General features: G+C 52.1%; 1 protein-coding gene across 1 annotated transcript; it reads left to right on the top strand.

The window, feature by feature from the left end:
* Positions 1–8,805: 8,805 nt before the first annotated feature.
* Positions 8,806–16,858, top strand: LOC103247266 (chymotrypsin-C). Its single transcript, XM_073008028.1, has 8 exons — positions 8,806–8,845; positions 10,647–10,738; positions 10,840–10,937; positions 12,764–12,889; positions 13,730–13,866; positions 14,899–15,044; positions 15,895–16,080; positions 16,844–16,858. The coding sequence occupies exons 1-8, from the start codon at positions 8,806–8,808 to the stop codon at positions 16,856–16,858; spliced, it is 840 nt and encodes a 279-aa protein (XP_072864129.1).
* Positions 16,859–17,837: the final 979 nt, after the last annotated feature.

Below are 17,837 nucleotides of genomic sequence, written 5' to 3'. Positions count from 1 at the left end.
ACCCCTCCACAGGGGCTCTTCCTCTGCCTCTGCCTCTTCCATCTACTGAAATGGGAGAGGGTGTGGGGAGCTTCTGTTCTGGTGAAGGGACCTAGGCCCCCAGCACCCCATGCTGACTTGGAGACCCCCAGATCTCTGGGGCCAGCCAGGCAGGGTGTGGGGGCAGCTGTGCCAATCTACCTCACACGCCCACCCCCTGCCGGGCATGCCGTGGGATTCTGGGCAGGGAAGGCTCTGGGGGTTGGAGACACCGCTCCTTAGCACCCACGCAGAACAGCCTGAGGGTCCCAGGGGGCTCTGGAGAGAGAGGGGTGGGAGGAAGACTTGGCGCCTTCCTAGGGAAGGAAACGAGCGCTTCATCTTGATTCTCTGAGAAGCGTCTGAGAAGTGCTTTAAGTGTGTTTGCATGCGCCAGGCGGTGGGCAGCGGGGCCCTGTCCAGCCCTTTCCTGCCATCCTTCCCCAAGTGATGTCCACCGCCTTGTCACCAGCGACCTGCCTGTCATGCCCGGCCCAGTTCGGCCACAGCTTCCCACGTGCTTGCTGACATACGTATGCCTGTGTGTGGTGTCTGTTGCTGGGTCGTGAAACTGTGACCATCACTCAGTCCAAACAAGTCAGTGGCCCTCTAGGCCACAGTTATGCAACTTTCAGTGTGTGTCATAACGGCGTCCCTGCTTTTTAAACCCAATAACTCTTTATTTTAGTAAAATGTCCCAGGAGTCCTCGAAGCTACGCGGAAATGCAGAGGTTTTATTTTTTGGCCTTAGAATCTGCGGAAATTAGGAGGCACTGAGCCCAGCGCAGCAGTCTCAGCCCCGGATTGCGTTTGCCTTAGTGGATATGTTTATACAGATGAATATAAAATGTTTTTTTCTTTGGGCTTTTTGCTTTTTTTTTCCCGCCCTTCTCACCTTCCCTTCCCCGCCCCTGCAAAAAAAAGGGGGGGCTACTTGTTCATTCTATGGTACAATTATTTTTTTTAACTAAAAGAAGATAAAATTCTATATTCTTATGTGTGTATGGTTCTTGATGGTGAGTGGGCAGGGAAATGACAAGGTCACTGGGTGTGGGGACAGTGGTGTCAGAGCCTGGGAGGAGAGGGGACCCGCCCCCGTGGAGGAGGTTGGTGTTGGATGCGCAGACGCTGTCACCAGGCACCAGTCTAGGCGCTTTGTGTCTATTAACTCATTTGAATCCTTGCAACCAGCTCATGCAAGGGGTGATATTTTTACTCCTCTTCTGTAGATAAGAACAGGGAGGCGGCTGGGCGCTGTGGCTCACGCCTGTAATCCCAGCTCTTTGGGAGGCCAAGGCGGGTGGATCACCTGAGGTCAGGAGTTCAAGACCAGCCTGGCCAACATGGTGGAACTCCATCTCCACCAAAAATACAAAAATTAGCCGGGCATGGTGGCACATGGCTGTGGAGATCAGGGCTCGCAAACCTGCCAGGTGAGCAGAGAGGAGGGGCTGCCCCTCTCCACAAGGCCACATGGTGGCCAGCAGTGGCATTAAGGCCCTGGGAATTATGGCTTGTGCACCCCAGAGACCCCCAAGCACCCCTGCCAGGGAGACACCCAAAGTCTTCCACAGGCTGGAAAAACCCAGGGGTGATGGGGTGGACACCAGCAGCTCTCTGTGTGAGGCTTTAGACACATCAGGTCCCCACTGGGTCTCAGTCTCCCCATCTATTCCATGCGAGTATGGGCAAGGGTCTGGGGTCTTCCCAGGAGGGTGTGGGAGCTGGAGTTCGGATTAGGCTGGGCATTGTTGCCCCCAGGTGGCCAGGGGTGGTACTACAGCAGCCGGGATGCCTGGGAAAGGCAGTGTCCTCCCCACGTGCTAGCCAGGGTGTGAGACTGTACACCACCACCAACTTGGGACTTTCAGTTCCACACTGCCTTTCAAAACGCCTTCCCCAAGGGAGGAACATCTGTATCCCTGACATCCTGCTGGAAAGGGCTTCAGGAACAAGGGACAGGGACGCTGAAAGAATGCACGGTGGCTCACACTTGTAATCCCAGCACTTTGGGAGGTCGAGGTGGAAGGATCACTTGAAGCCAGGAATTCCAGACCAGTCTGGGCAACACAGTGAGACCTGATCTCTACAAAATATGATAACAAATCATACTGAAAAGGAAGCACCTAACGGTTATGGCCATGGGCCTCGAGTCTTTGGACCGTGAGAGACCAGGGCCAGCTGTCCCATGCCAGGGACCTCCACCAAGGGTCTCCACCTGTCAGGAGCTCCCAGCCTTGGCCTGCACAAGACCCCAACTCCCAGCCCTGGCAGTGAAAGGAAGTTGAGGCGGAAAGGGACCTGGAGTGATCCCAGCACCAAGAGAGAGGACTCCTTAAACCCCCCCAGGGCTGGGTACAGTGTCTCATGCCCGTAATCCCAGCACTTTTGGAGGCTGAGGTAGAAGGATCACTTGAGTCCAGTAATTCAAGACTAGCCTGGGCAACATAGCGAGACCTCATCTCTAGAAAAAAAATTTAAAACAACTAGCTGGGCAGCTACGCAGGAGGCTCAGGAGGAGGATCACTTAAGCCCAGAAGTTCAAGGCTGCAGTGAGCTATGATCGCGCCACTGCACTCCAGCCTGAGAGACAGAGCAAGACCCTATCACTTTAAAAAAAAAAAAAAAAAAAAACCTCCCAGGTTCCCTCCTCTCATTAAGCTTCCCTGCATTGAGCCCCAGCTCCAAATCCCCATGGAACCCCCAGCCTCTCTCTCGGAACTGTTAACCCCTCGATGAACGCCAACCCCTCACTGGCCCCACGTCTCTCTCTAACCCCCAGTGCTTCCATCTGGTTTGGAGGAGAAGCGCTGCCAGCCCCTCAGCTGGCCCCTTAGTGGGCCTCACCCAAGATGTAACAGCTGCCGCCCGAGAGTCCTGTCCCAGCGGCCACAAAATCCCAGCCCCGTCAGTGACACCTGCCTCTTTTCTCAGGCTCTTACCCGCCCCACCCCCACCTTGGCATTGCTCCTTCTGAGGCCCTAGGGCACCACCTGACCACGTCCCCCAGCCCTTTCCAGCTGCCTCTGCCAAGTCGGCCCTGGTTATTTTTCCAGCACAGTCTGGCCCCAAGTGGCTCAAGGACTTTGAAGTCCTGGGTCCTGGGAGACCCCACTCCAGGCCCTGAAAATCCCAGGGTTCAGCAGTGGGACGGGGGTGGATCCTGGCATTCTCTCAGCCTCGAGGCCTCAGATTCATTCTGGACATGGATTCCGTACAGAAGGAATCCTTTCCCCGCCTGCCCCCATCAGACCCCCACCAGAACCAGTCTCTTCTCACCCAGAACTCCACGCCCTGGCCCATCTCTCCAAGGGAGACTATCTCCAAAGACCACTCACCCTGTCCAGCAGGAAGCTCCCCACGGCTGAACGGGTCTTATTATCTCTATGTACCCAATCCTATCATGGGGCCTGCACACAGTAGTTGCTCAGTGAATGTGGGAAGAATGAATGAGTGAATGAATGATGTTTTCTGGGTATACGGTATGTCAGTGACTCACAGCCCCAGCAAACAAAACAGTCACTTCTTTAAATATGTGAATTATTCCAGGCATGGTGGCTCACGCCTATAATCCCAGCACATTGGGAGACCAAGGGGGATGGATCACTTGAGGTCAGGAGTTGGAGACCAGCCTGGTCAACATGGTGAAATCCTATCTCTACTAAAAATATAAAAAGTAGCCAGGCGTGGTGGCTCGTGCCTGTACCCCCAGCTACTCAGGAGGCTGAGGCACAAGAATTGCTTGAACTCAGGAAGCAGAGGTTGCAGTGAGCTGAGATTGTGCCATTGCACTCCAGCCTAGGCGACAGAGTAAGACTCTGCCTCAATAAATAAATAAATATGCAAGTTAATCCAACTTCAAGCCCTGACCCCTCCCGTCACAGAAAATCCGCCCTCCCAGGGCTTCCGTCTGCAGATGTCCATAGGCCCCCTGGGGTACTTCTTCAGTCTCGGTGATCAAGGCCAGAAAATCAGGTCAGCCAACCCAGCGTCACCACCGTAACTTAGGCAGTTTGAGCCACTGTGATCATGGTGTCGCCTGACTGGCTGCTCCCTGAACCAGGCCTGGGATCAGGAGGGGCTGGCACCAGCCACGCATGTGCCCAGAGGCAGCTTCTACACCTGTCCACCTTTTTCAGGAAGAGCAAGTTTCTCCTGACTGCCCTGGGACACAGCTGAAGGCACCTCCAGGGCCCAGAGAAGGTGCTCAGGGGGATCCATAGACCATTCCCCAAACTCTCAGCCCTTGGGTCATCTAGAACCTCACACAAGGAGGGGCCACAGGGCCTGGAGCCCATAATAGCTTTAGGGGCCCACAAAAATATTTTGATTTCTTTAAAATCAGTAGGAAAAAAATGAAAAGGATCCAAACTGGATTTCATTTTATAGCTATACAATAAAACATAATTTTTATTATTTTTTGAAGGAAACATAATTTTTCATTTTGTTATGTTTTATTTTTTGGAGCTGGGGATCTCCCTATGTCAGCTAGGCTAGAATGCAGTAGCACGATCATAGCTTACTGCAGCCTCAAATTCCTGGCCTCCAGCAGTCCTCCTGCCTCAGCCTCTAGAGTAGCTGGGACTACAGGCCTGTGCCACCACATCCAGCTAATTTTTAAAATTCTTTTAGAGACAAGGGTCTCACCATGTTGCCCAGGCTGGTCTTGAACTCTTGGCCTCAAGAGATTCTCTCACCTCAGCCTCCTGAGTAGCTGGGATTACAGGCACGAGCCAGCATGCCCAGCCAGTTTTTAATATTTTTTTAATCGAGAAAGGGACCCATGAAGGCAAAAGTACTGAGTGACCAAGTCGAGTCTCAAACTTTCTCATAAGAACCAGATAACAATAATAATAGTAACAGCAAACATTTAGACAGTCCTTACCATGTGCCAGGCACTTCTTCCAACAGCCCTAGGAGGGAGGTACCATTTTCTTTCTTTCTTTCTTTCTTTTTTTTTGAGACAGAGTCTCGCTCTGTCGCCCAGGCTAGAGTGCAGTGGTGTGACCTCGGCTCACCGCAACCTCCGCCTCCCAGGTTCAGGCAATTCTCCTGCCTCAGCCTCTCGAGTAGCTGGGATTACAGGCACCCACCATCACGCCCGGCTGATTTCTGTATTTTTGTACAGACAGGGTTTCACCATGTTGGCCAGGCTGGTCTTGAACTCCTGACCTCAAGTGATCTGCCTGCCTCAGCCTCCCAAAGTGCTGGGATTACAGGCGTCAGCCACCACGCCCAGCTGGAGGTACTGTTTTCACTCTCACTTTACAAACGAGGAAGCACAGAGAGGTTGAGTCACAAGTATAAGGCCAGAGAGCTATGAAGCAATAGTGCTGAGTTTGGTTCAACCCTAAGCAAAGCACTTACGATCCCGTCTTCAGCATCTGAAACAGATTAAGGGCAGCCTCAGTTCTTTCCAGGGACAATTGTTTGGTGCCGCCTTACATAAAAGACCCCTCCCTGTAGATGTCTCAAAACAAGCAAGTTTCCCTATAGCTGAGCAGTCAGCAACCTCCCTCCAAAAAAGGTCAGTTCCTCTGTGAACCTTCAGAAAGCTAACAGTAACTCTCTTCACCTGGCACCTCATCATCAATCCATTTGGCCATTTCCATGTTTGTGTACATGTTTGAATGCGTGGCCCATGGCTGTACTTGGCTCTACACATAACCGAATGTTTTATATGTATTATGTCATTGGCATGTGCATATTTGTGGACATGGAGGAACGTGTATGTGCATGTGTGTGCGCGCACGTGTGTGTGCATATGTGTGTGTGCATGTGTGTGCATGTGTTTGCATGCATGTGTGTGCATGTGTGTGCGCATATGTGTGTGTGCATGTGTGTGTCACCTGTCTGTGTATACTTGTGAATCCATGGGCATGTATACATGGCTGAGATGCATGCTAAGAAGTTGCTGTATCTCTGAGTATAAATTAATGAGCTCCTATGAGGAGAAGCCCAGTTAATTCATTTTCTCAGATTAATCAAGGGACATGAGAGAAACTGAGGCTCAAAGAGGTTGCTCAGGGTCTGGGTCATCCATTCTGAAACTGACTGAGATGGAAACCAGGTGTCTTGCCTCCCGCCTTCACACCCTGCTGATTTCCAAGACCTGTCACCTAGCTCAAGCCATGTCTCTGCTTATGTTCCCAGTCTCCACGCTAGAATGACCCTTTGCAAGGCTTGGCAACCAAAAGCCCTGGGTCTGAAGCAGCCTGGGCAGTAAATAGCCACTGATAAACCTGTATCATGCACGACCAACCTCCAAAATGAAACAGAAAATTCCCTACAGCCTGAAATCCCCAGACACCCCAGGACTGAGGTCACTGCAGTGAACAGAGCCCCCAGTGCACATTCCCACTCCTTGTCTGTGTATCTTTCTTAAAACATTAAACCTATTGATTTTTATATTACCAAAGTAACATATGTTTGTTTTAAAAAAGAATTTAAGCTGCGTAAAAATGTGTAAGTTAGAGGCCAGGCACGGTGGCTCATGCCTGTAATCCCAGCACTTTGGGAGGCCGAGGTGAGTGGATCACTTGAGGTCAGGAGTTCCAGACCAGCCTGGCCAACATAATGAAATCCTGTCTCTACAAAAGGAACAAAAATTAGCAAGGTTAGTGGCACTGGTCCCAGCTACTCAGGAGACTGAGGCAGGAGAATTGTTTAAACCTGGGAGGCAGAGGTTGCAGTGAGCCAAGATCGCACCACTGCATTCCAGTCTGGGCGACAGAGGGAGACTCCATCTCCAAAAAAAAAAGAAAAGAAACAGTCTGGCCAACATGGTAAAATCTGGTCTCTACTAAAAATACAAAAATTAGCCAGGCATGGTGGTGGCATCTATAATCCCAGTTGCTCGGGAGGCTGAGGAAGGAGAATTGCTTGAACCCAGGGGTGGAGGTTGCAGTGAGCTGAGATCGCGCCACTGCACTCCAGCCTGGGCCACAGAGCGAGACTCTCAAAAAAAAAAAAAAAAAAAAAGAAAAGAAAAAAAGTGTAAAGTGTAAGTTAGAATCCTCCTTCACCCCCAGATCACCGTTATGAATGGTGGGGTGCCTAGTGCTCTGAAATTTTCTCTCAGGAAATAATTCCTAAGGTGGCCAGTAGGCCCAGCTCAGAAAATGACCTTCAAGGGGAGCTCGGTATGAGTAGAGGGGAAAAGGAACACAGAATCTAACCAACCAGGCTGAGGCCAGGCCTTGGGGCAAATGGATCAAACCACATGTTCCAAGGGATGGCCAACCCCGAACGCCGGAGGCTGTGATGGAACTTCTGTCACTCAGTGTTTTGGGCTCTCAGAACTGCCACTGACCTTGACAATCAAGTCACAGAATCGTAGGACTGAAAGAAGACTGAAAGGCCATCTGGTCCTATCTGCCCATTTTAGAGATGGGGAAACTGAGGACCTACAACTAAGCTGACTCCAGGAAGGAATCTGGCCAACTAAGCACCTTCCAGAGCCTGCTGAGCCTCTGCCTCCAACCACAGCCCTGGAGGCAGGTGCAGGAGCGCACCAAGCCCAGGCAATTGGAAAGATGAGACAGAAAGAGAGCCAGGAAGCGATCTAATGGCACTAGAAAGGCAGAGAAGGAGCAGTGTGTCTCCACAGCTTGAAGCCCCAGGCTGGTGTTAGAAGCTCCACCTTCAAAGTCTGGCTCTGCTGCCACCCAGCCACGTGACCCTAGATGGTCACTTACCCACTGGGTCTCAGCTTCCTCACTTTTATTTTATTTTTTTAGAGACAAGGTCTTGTTCTGTCACCCGCTCTGGAATGCAGTGTGGCACGATCATGGCTCACTGTAGCCTCGAACTCCTGGGCTCAAGCGATCCTTCTGCCTTAGCCTCAGGAGTAGCTGGGAGTAAAGGCAGCGCCACTGTGCCTGCTCCTTTCTCATCTCATCTCAGAGCAGATAATCGTGTCTATTCATGTTGTTGGAAGAATTAAGTGAGATAATGCAAGAAGAATTGAGCGCAATGCCTAAACACACAGTAGGTGCCCAATAAATAACTAAAAAAGGTAGCGGCCTATAATCACACCTGTAATCCTAGCACTTTGGGAGGCTGAGGTAGGCAGATTGCCTAAGCTCAGGAGTTCGAGACCACTCTAGGCACCATGGTGAAACCCTGTCTCTACTAAAAAAAAAAACAAAGGTGGCACACATCTGTAGTCCCAACTACTTGGGAGGCTGAGACAGAAGAATCACTTGAACTCGCAAGGCGGAGGTTGTAGTGAGCCGAGATTCCAGCCTGGGTGACAGAGCAAGACCCCGTTCTAAAAATAAATGAATAAATAAAATACAAAAAAATTAGCCCTGCGTGGTGGCAGGTGCCTGTAGTCCCAGCTACACGGGGACTAAAGCACAAGAATCGCTTGAGCCCGGGAGGTGGAGGTTATAGTGAGCTGAGACTGCACCACTGCACTTCAGCCTGGGTGACAGAGCAAGACTCCGTCTCCAAATAAATAAATAAATAAATAAATAAATAAATAAATAGTATAAGGTAGGGAGAGAGAACAAACACACACGTCAAGCAGAGTTGGGGGGGGGATGCCAAAAAGCACTGCAACTCAGAATTTTCTGTTTCAGGATATTTGGAAAATCCACACTTCTAAAAAAGCTCCATCTCCCGCCCAAATTAAACAGTAACCACCCAAGGTCGGGGAAAGGGCCTTATCAGAGCAGGTTTCCCTCCAAGGGGCGGTTTGGCCTTGACCAGGTGACTCACCTGCTCTTGCCTATAAGTGTGCCCAGCCTATCCTGAGGGTCAGCCAGTCCTGAGCATCCAACCATGTTGGGCATCACTGTCCTCACTGCGCTCTTGGCCTGTGGTAAGCGGTGGGGTGGGGCTGTAGCCTGCAGGCTGTGAGCTCGGGCTGGCCTCCAGGGCAAGGACAGGATGGGGGTGGGGGGCCTCTGCTCCCCAGGTAAGACACTTTGGGGTCTCCTGTGGGTTCGGATGTTACCAACCAGCTGTGTGTCAGGCAAGCCACAGCCTGCCTAGCAACTCTGTTTCCACATCTGCAGAACAGGGAAGATGATCTGACGTGTCCCCAGTTAGAAACGAGGTGTGGAAAGCTGCGCACAAGGGGCAGGGACACGAGATGCCTCATCCTGGGTTCACCCCAGGGACCATCGGAACCTGCCTTTCCTGGCACCCTCTCTCCCTTGGGGATTCTCCATTCCATCATTTTGGTGGCATTTTCCCAGATTAGGAGCCCAGGGACTTGGCTTAAATGCCACTTCTTCTCTGCAGGACCTGGAAAAGTCATTTCACCTCTCTAAATCTCACTGGCTTTTTTCGCAAAGGAGAGCACTTAATGAAGAGTCCTTCCAGCTAACAACAACAACAACAGTAATAATAGCAGCTCCTGTTTTCTGTGTGTTTACTATGTGCCAGGGGCTGTGCTGGGACCCTTACATGTAGGAGCCAATTTGATCCTCAAAACAACCTTAAGAGGTAGTGTCTATTGCCAGGTACGGTGGCTCACGCCTGTAATCCCAGCACTTTGGGAGGCCGAGGTGGGTGGATCACTTGAGATCAGAAGTTCGAGATCAGCGTGGCCAACATAGTGAAACCCCACCTCTACTACAAATACAAAAAATACAAAAATTAGCCAGGCGTGGTGGCGGGCGCCTGTAATCCCAGCTACTCAGGAGGCTGAGGCAGGAGAATCACTTGAACCCAGGAGGAGGAGGTTGCAGTAAGCCGACATCGTGCCATCAAACTCCAGCCTGGGCAACAAGAGCAAAACTCCATCTCAAAAAAGAAAAGAAAAGAAAAGAAAAAGAAAAAGAGGTAGGGTCTATTAATAGCCCCATTTTACAGATGAGGACATCGAGGTTCAGTGCGACTTAGTATCTTGCCTGACATCACATGGCAGGTTAGTGGAAGAGGCAGAATTTAAGTCCACGTCTGTCTCGCTGAACAGTACGTGTTCTTGACCATTCCACACAGCTTCCCAGCTATAGCAGTGGACTTTGTGTTCTCTCACACACACACCATGATACAGGGGCCTAAAAAGGGACAGAGGAACACAGGTGTACCAGGCACTCGCACATATGCCAGCCACATTTTTTTTTTTTTTTTTTGAGATGGAGTTTTGCTCTTGTCACCCAGGCTGGAGTGCGCTGCACGATCTCAGCACGCTGCAACCTCTGTCTCCCGGGCTCAAGCGATTCTCCTGCCTCAGCCTCCTGAGTGGCTGGGGTTACAGGCATGTGCCACCACACCTGGCTAATTTTTGTATTTTTAGTAGAGACAGGGTTTCACCATGTTAGCCACACTGGTCTCAAACTCCTGACCTCAAGGGATCCGCCTGCCTCGGCCTCCCAAAGTGCTGGGATTACAGGTGTGAACCACCGCGCCCAGCCAAACGCTTTCTTTTCTATGTGTTGTCTAATTCAGTTCTCAGGATAAACTCACCGGGTTAGTGGGATTCTTCACATTTCACAGAAAGGGAAAACAAGGCCTAGAGACCTGGGTGGTTTTCCCCCATCACATAGTAAAATATCAACCCCATGTCTGCCCAGCCCCAAATCTGTGCGCCTTCCACCTGCCCACCCTCCCACTTGTTTCCCCGTGGGCGGCCAGCCCCACTCACCGGCTCTCCTGGCCTCCTGTCTCCCCAGCCTCCAGCTGCGGGGTGCCCAGCTTCCCGCCCAGCCTATCCGCCCGTGTGGTGGGAGGAGAGACTGCCCAGCCCCACAGCTGGCCCTGGCAGGTAAGCCTGTGTGGGGCTGGGAGGTAGAGATAGAGAGGCTGGTGGGGTGAGGGTCCCAGGGACCCGCGGGTTGACACACAGCCCTCCCCACCCTCCTGCAGATCTCCCTCCAGTACCTCAAGAACAACACGTGGTGGCACACCTGCGGCGGGACCTTGATCGCCAGCAACTTCGTCCTCACTGCTGCCCACTGCATCAGGTGTGCAGGGATGGTACCCTGAGACCTGGCCATCACCCGGGGGCGGGAGCCTGATACTCTGCTTTTACTGAGCAGCTTCTCCACACTCCAGGCGCTGGGCTCCAGAAGCTACTCATACCCAGTAGCTCATTTATTCAGTCAAGTATTTATCGTGCATCTATTATGTGCCAGGAACCAGCAGTGAAGACGAAGTCTGTGCTCTCGGGAAGCTTATATTCTTGTGGCAGGCAGAGCGGCAGACAGTTAAACAAGATATTACATCTCGGGTGATTTTAAAAAATAATAAGAAGAAGAAGGTATTGGCCAGGTGCAGTGGCTCACACCTGTAATCATAGCACTCTGGGAGGCCGAGGTAGGTGGCAGGAGTTCAAGACCAGACTGGCCAAGATAGTAAAATCCCATCTCTACTTAAAATACAAAAATTAGCCATGTGTGGTGGCAGGTACCTGTAATCCCAGCTACTTGGGAGGCTGAGGGAGGAGAATTGCTTGATCCCAGGAGGTGGAGGTTGCAGTGAGCCGAGATGGCGCCCACGTATCCAGCCTGGGCAACAGAGCAAGACTCCATCTCAAAAAAAAATAAAAACTAAAAATAAGGTCAGAAAAGGAAAACCAGAATGAGGGGTTCTATTTTTAAAGGAATGGCCAGGGGAAGAGCTGAAAGGGGGATATTTGGCAAATATTTGAGACATTTCAGAGAGCTAAAAGGGGTTATCTGGGCAAAGGCCAGGAGGAAGTGAGGGAGGAAATCATGGGTCTAGGGGAGGGGTGTTCCAGGTGGAGGGAACAGCCACGCAGAGGCTTGGAGAAGAGACCTGTCGGTATGGTTGAGAAGTAACGAGGAAGCCGGTGTGGCAGGGGCAGCGTGAGCTAGAGCAGAGTGGGAGGAGGGGAGCTAGACAGGAAATAAGTGCAGGTCGCTGTCAGGACCTTGGCTTGGACCCTGAGTAAGAGGGAGCTCTTGGAAGGGTTTCTGAGCAAAGGAGAGTTGTGACATATTTTTATATATTCCATAAAATATTTTTAATATAGTTTATTAAAAATATATATTGCCATATATTTCATATATAATTTTTTTTTTTTGGTAGAGACAGAGTCTCATTTAGTGGCACCATCATGGCTCACTGTAGCCTGGACCTCCTGAGCTCAAGCAATCCTCCCACCTCAGCCTCCTGAATATATAAGACCCCTCCTGGGTCTATAAGCACACACCACCACGCATTCCCAGCTAATTTTTCTTCTTGGTTTTGTTGTTTGTTTTTTAACTTAGAAGCCCAAACCTCACCACAAGTTTTCAATTTTTTGTAGAGATGGGGATTTGCCATGTGGCCCAGGCTGGTCTCAAACTCCTGGCCTCAAGCAATCCTCAGGTCTCAGCTTCCCAAAGTGCTGGGATTACAGGCGTGAGCCATTGCATCTGGCCTGAGATATTTTTAAACCCACACTGCTGGGTTCGGAATAGACAGGAGTAGGCCAGCGTACAAGTGAGGGGCAGTTAGGTGGATGCTGCAACTGTGCAGGCAAGAGCGGTGGAAGCTTGGATGAGTTTATTCTCACAGCTGCCCTGGGAGTATGTTCCAGTATTGCCTCCCCCTTACAGATGAGGGAACTGAGGCACGAGGCTAACAGCCAGGAGCAGCAAGCTCACAACATGAACCCAAGTCCCTTGACCCCAAGTCCTAGGCCCTTCCCCGTCACCCTGGGAAAGGACAATGGGGACATTCTCTTCCCCTCAAATGAGTCCCACTAAAGCCCCAAGCTCCCTCTCTATCCCTCTGGCTGGCAGGACCAGGGGCCACCCTGACCTGGTCCCCTTCCTCTGCCCAGCAACAACCGGATCTACCGTGTGGCCCTGGGAAAGCACAACCTGGAGGTGGAAGATGAGGAAGGATCCCTGATTGTGGATGTGGACACCATCTATGTCCACGAGAAATGGATCTCCTTACTAGTACTGTGAGTGACAAACTGCCCATCCCACAGCCGCTGGGGGCAGTGTGGAAGGAGGGGTCCCCAAGACAGAGCCGCAGAGCCTGTCGCATCCCACACCTGACACCCCATCCTCACCCTGGACAGCCAACGAATGACTGTCTTACGCAAAATGGCAAAATGCTAACTGGAGACAAATACCCCTCGTATCCCCCTCATTGGCCAAGACTCCCAGGAAGGTGCACAAGGAAGGTCCCCCACAGTGTCTCTCCAGAGGCTGGGCCAGGGCTTACCTTTATTGAGTGCCTACTGTATGCCCACATTGCAATAGACACTTTCTGTGCCATCTGTTATGTAATCCTCACAACAGCCCTGGACAAAGAACTGAGGCTCAGAGAGGTTAAGAAATGTGTCTCAGGTCACACAGCCCACTTTGTGGCAGAACTAGGAATCAAACCAGGTCTGCCTGGGGCGGCCAGCTTTTATGCCTGAAACATGAAAATATTAAAACCGGCATCTGCAAGTGCCATCTTTTGGCATTAGAGTTCTCAATTTGCTATAGCCTCTGTTTCAATGGGCACACAGCCAGCAGTGGTTTCGAACACTTCCACCCCCATCTCCCTCTGTTAACCCTTTCCCAAGGTGATGACATGTGAGACGCCATCAACAGGGCGGGTGATCGTGTTAGATGGTGAATCGTTCCTCCCGACATCCCCGAAGGTCAAGAAGCAGCTGGCAGTCAGGAAGTTTGTGCAGGACCCCTGAGCACCCTGGGCCTGACTCCCAACTCACAGCCCGAGCCCCTTAACCTGGACTTGTGGGGCCAGGGTCCTCCTGCCCACTCACCCTCTCCACTTTGGATTCTAGCAACGACATTGCCCTCATCAAGCTTGCAGAGCACGTGGAGCTGAGTGACACCATCCAGGTGGCCTGCCTGCCAGAGAAGGACTCCCTGCTCCCCAACGACTACCCCTGCTATGTCACTGGCTGGGGCCGCCTCTGGAGTGAGTATCGTCCCTGGCAAATCCCGAGAGCCTTCCTGAAGGAAGCAGCATGCCACCACTTTCCCTTTCTGCCTTCACATTTTCATGTCTTTGTAAACTTTGTAGCAATAACAGCTCATATTTATTAAGCACATACCATGTGACAGACACTAACAAGGGTCTCTGAGGGATGTGGTGAGGTTTAGACGAATTAGAATGTGTCAAGTGCTCAGAACAGCACTTGGCTCACACTGTCGTGTAGATAAAGGAAAATAAACCATTTAGGGGTGGGGGGTGACATCTATGGTATACCATGTGCCCACATAGATCCCAGAGGAATTGAAAGGTAAATGCAAATCATGAAACTGTGGGATACTTTGAAGAAAATGCAGATCACTATTTAGAAAATCCTGGGGGAGAAGCCAGGTGTGGCGGCTCACGCCTGTAATCCCAACATTTTAGGAAGCTGAGGAGGAAAGACGACTTGAGGCCAGGAGTTCAAGACCAGCCTGGGCAACATAGTGAGACCTTGTCTCTACAAAAAAAAATGTTTTAAGTAGCAGTGTATGGTGGTGTGTACCTGTAGTCCCAAACTACTCAGGAGGCTGAGGCGAGAGGATCACTTGAGCCCAGGGATTTGAGGCTGCAGTGAGCTGTGATCTTTCCAGCCTGAGCAAGAGTGAAACCTTGTATCAAAAAATTAAAAAAAAAAAAAAAAAAGGAAAGAAAAAAAGAAAATCTTGGGGGTAAGAAAGGCTTTTTAATGTGTGACAGTAAAGACAGAGACCTGCAAGAAATGATTGACAACTAAACCCCCAGAATCTAATTTAAAGACAATTCAACTCACCGCTGCAGCTTCCTTCTGCCGGCAGCCTGCTCCTGGCCCTCTGGGCTTGCCTCTTGATGAAGGGCAGGTGTGTGGTCTGCACAGCGTCTCAGCCGGCGCTCCCCTGGGTCCCATCCCAGGCCTCTGCTCCCTGAAGGCCTGGGGAGGGACTGGACTGGGCTGGGCTGCCCGGCTGCCTCCCTGGTCACTGCTCACTCTCTCCCCAGCCAACGGCCCCATCGCTGATGAGCTGCAGCAGGGCCTGCAGCGCGTAGTGGATCACGCCACGTGCTCCAGGATTGACTGGTGGGGCTTCAGGGTGAGGAAAACCATGGTGTGTGCTGGGGGCGACGGCGTCATCTCAGCCTGCAATGTGAGTGACTAGGTTCTGCACCTTGTCCCTACTTCAAGTGGCCAAGAGGACGTGGGAGGAGAGGGGTGTGATGGACCAAACCTTTCCCCTGGGAGGAGACCGAGCGAGCCCTGGCTGGGCCCAGCAGGCTCAGGGTAAGCCCATCACCACCCCCCGCTCAGCACTGTGGTGAGAGCATGAGCATTGAGCATGAGTATCTGAGTTCAAGCCCCAGTCCCACCATTTATGAGCTGCGGAACCTTGGGAAGGCCGTTGAACCTCTGACCTCAGTTTTTCCATCTGTAAAATGGAGTTACAGTAACCATTTCACAGGGTTAGGATTAAATGAGTTTAAAGGATGCAGAAGAGGCTTCACTGAAGTCTCTACACATGCTCCTCCATGCCATTTGCTCCACCAGTCCAGGGAGACCAGAACCATAAAACATCTAAGATAATCAGGGAATGTCCTGTTTTCACACACACAACCCTTTCCCCATTCCCGCCCTCCTTCCCCACCTTCCCAGGCCTCTGGCACAGCTGCCAGCATCCTCACTGCTCTGAGTAGCTCACAGAGTCTTAGACAAGGAGACCTGAACAGCTAGGGAAACTGAGGCACGGAGCGGCGTAACATCATCCCAAGATCACACAGCAAACCAAGAGCTAGTCCGACACCCCAGGGCCTCCTAGAACAAGGCCAAGGCAGCCCCAAACCACACTTCCTCTGCCTCCCTCACCATGGGCAGGCTGAGGCCAAAACCGTCTACTAACTAAGGCTGAGAAACCAACCCACATCCCCCACCCCAACGCAGCCCTGCTTCCCAAGCCTGCCTCTCGGGGGCCTGGTGGCTGATGCCCTCCCGGTCTGGTGCAGGGGGACTCCGGTGGTCCACTGAACTGCCAGCTGGAGAACGGTTCCTGGGAGGTCTTTGGCATCGTCAGCTTTGGCTCCTCGCAGGGCTGCAACACCCGCAAGAAGCCGGTAGTCTACACCCGGGTGTCCGCCTACATCGACTGGATCAACGAGGTGGGTGCCACCTCCACAGCTGTCCCTGCACCTGTCAGCCCCTCCCCCTCACTCGCCCACCCCCTCACTCATTCATGCATTTATTCATTCATTTATTCACTCGTTCCTGCCCTTATTCACTCATTCATGCGTTTATTCACTCACTCATTCATGCATTTATTCACTCATTCAGCATTTATTCACTCATTCACACATTTATTCATTCATTTATTCACTGATTCATTCACTCATTCTTGCATTTAGTCACTCATTCATTCATGCATTTAGTCACTCTCTCATTTGCTCATTCAGTGATTTATTCATGCACTTATTCACACATTCACTCTCTCATTCAAGAAATAGTGGTTGAGTGCTTCCAGTAGCAGGCCTTGAGTTGGGTCCCAATAAGGAAAACAGTCATCGACTCCTCCATCCATCCATCCACTGCCTTCATCAAGCACTTATGTCCCCATCCAGGCCCCACACCAGTCTCCCCCAAAACCTGACCCTCTGAGGCTGTGGCCCAGCCGAGGAGAGGGATGGTGTAGATGGCCATTATCATCTTGAGAGTAGGGGAACAGAGGGTCACCCTGGGCTGGGGGCTTCCCCACTGGGGACAGGGTGTGTTCCAAGACCCCTTTGTACAATGGCCTGAAATGCTGAGGGGCTCAGACCCCTTAGACAGGGATAAGGCTGGCATGTGAAGGCTGGGGGCTGCCGGCCATGCCCCCATGGACCCATCCTCCGGACAAAGCCTTGTGCTGCCCCGGAAGGTGGCACAGCCCTGAGTCCCTCACACTGTTCTCTGCTCCTCCAGAAAATGCAGCTGTGACCTGTTGCTGGGAGCGGCGACAGGGAGTCCCTGCAAGAGCAATAAACTTCCTTCTCCCGGGGCCGCCTGGATCCTTGATTTGTGCAGCCGCTGACTGCTGCTTCCCAGCTCTCTGGTGCTGCCCCTTTCCACACTATGCAGCCAAAGAGAGACCCCACTCAGCCAGTTTCCCCTACTCTGCATTAGACAGGTGGGGAAACGGAGGCCCAGAGAGAGGGCCAAGGAAGGAGCCTCCTGGGGCATGAATGGCAGGCAGGGGGCTGGGGGCGGAGAGCCCAGGGAGTCTTGTGTGAAGCCGGAGGGGATGGGAGTTAAGGACACATCAGACACCTTCCCCACTCCATCTCACAAGCTGTGAACAGGTGAGACGCTGATGAAATCACTCGCTTCTCTGATCCTACCTCCACCGAGGGGCCTGGCAGGTCCTCATGGTCCCCAGCTGCAGGTGGAAGGCAGGGTCTCCCCAAGAGCAGCCTCCCCCAGGCCAGAGAGAACAAGCCACAGGAGGATGGCCAAAGCTCAGGGACAGCCACTCCTGGGGAAGGGGCTCCCTAGCCGGGACCCCCCCAACCCACCCCGCAGCACAGACCCCGCGGCTGCTGTTGGCAGGGGCTCTCTGCTTTGAGACGTGTTTAGTGAGCCGCCCCTGTGTCCAGCCCTGTGCCGGGCATGATGAGGGTAAAGGAAGAGGAGGAGACCCCAGCATCACCCTCAGGAGACACACATTTGAAGGCAATGGTTTCCACACACAATCACAGTGGTCAGAGCTGGATACGCTTTCATTGCATTAGACAAGTGGGGAAACTGAGGCCCAGAGAGAGGAAGGAGTTGGGACAGCTGGCAATGCCTGATCCAGCAGAAGAGAGTTCTCCCGAGGCTGACAAGAGGCCAAGAGGAGCCCGAGATGAAACAGACCCAGTGTCCAGGGAGGGACATGGCAGGGGGATCAGACCCTGATGATGGGGGTGGCCAGAGATGA

The sequence above is a fragment of the Chlorocebus sabaeus genome, chromosome 20 (assembly GCF_047675955.1).
Source record: "Chlorocebus sabaeus isolate Y175 chromosome 20, mChlSab1.0.hap1, whole genome shotgun sequence".
Classification (NCBI taxonomy): Eukaryota; Metazoa; Chordata; class Mammalia; order Primates; family Cercopithecidae; genus Chlorocebus; species Chlorocebus sabaeus.
The sequence above is the reverse complement of the archived record's forward strand: the minus strand, read 5'-3'. Positions and strand labels throughout refer to the sequence as shown.

Bases quoted from the DNA above. Each gene is read 5' to 3' on its own strand.
- LOC103247266 (XM_073008028.1), top strand. From the start codon at position 8,806: ATGTTGGGCATCACTGTCCTCACTGCGCTCTTGGCCTGTG. The intron at 10,739-10,839 runs GTAAGCCTGTGT...ACCCTCCTGCAG, and splicing joins CCCACAGCTGGCCCTGGCAG to ATCTCCCTCCAGTACCTCAA. The intron at 15,045-15,894 runs GTGAGTGACTAG...GGTCTGGTGCAG, and splicing joins GCGTCATCTCAGCCTGCAAT to GGGGACTCCGGTGGTCCACT.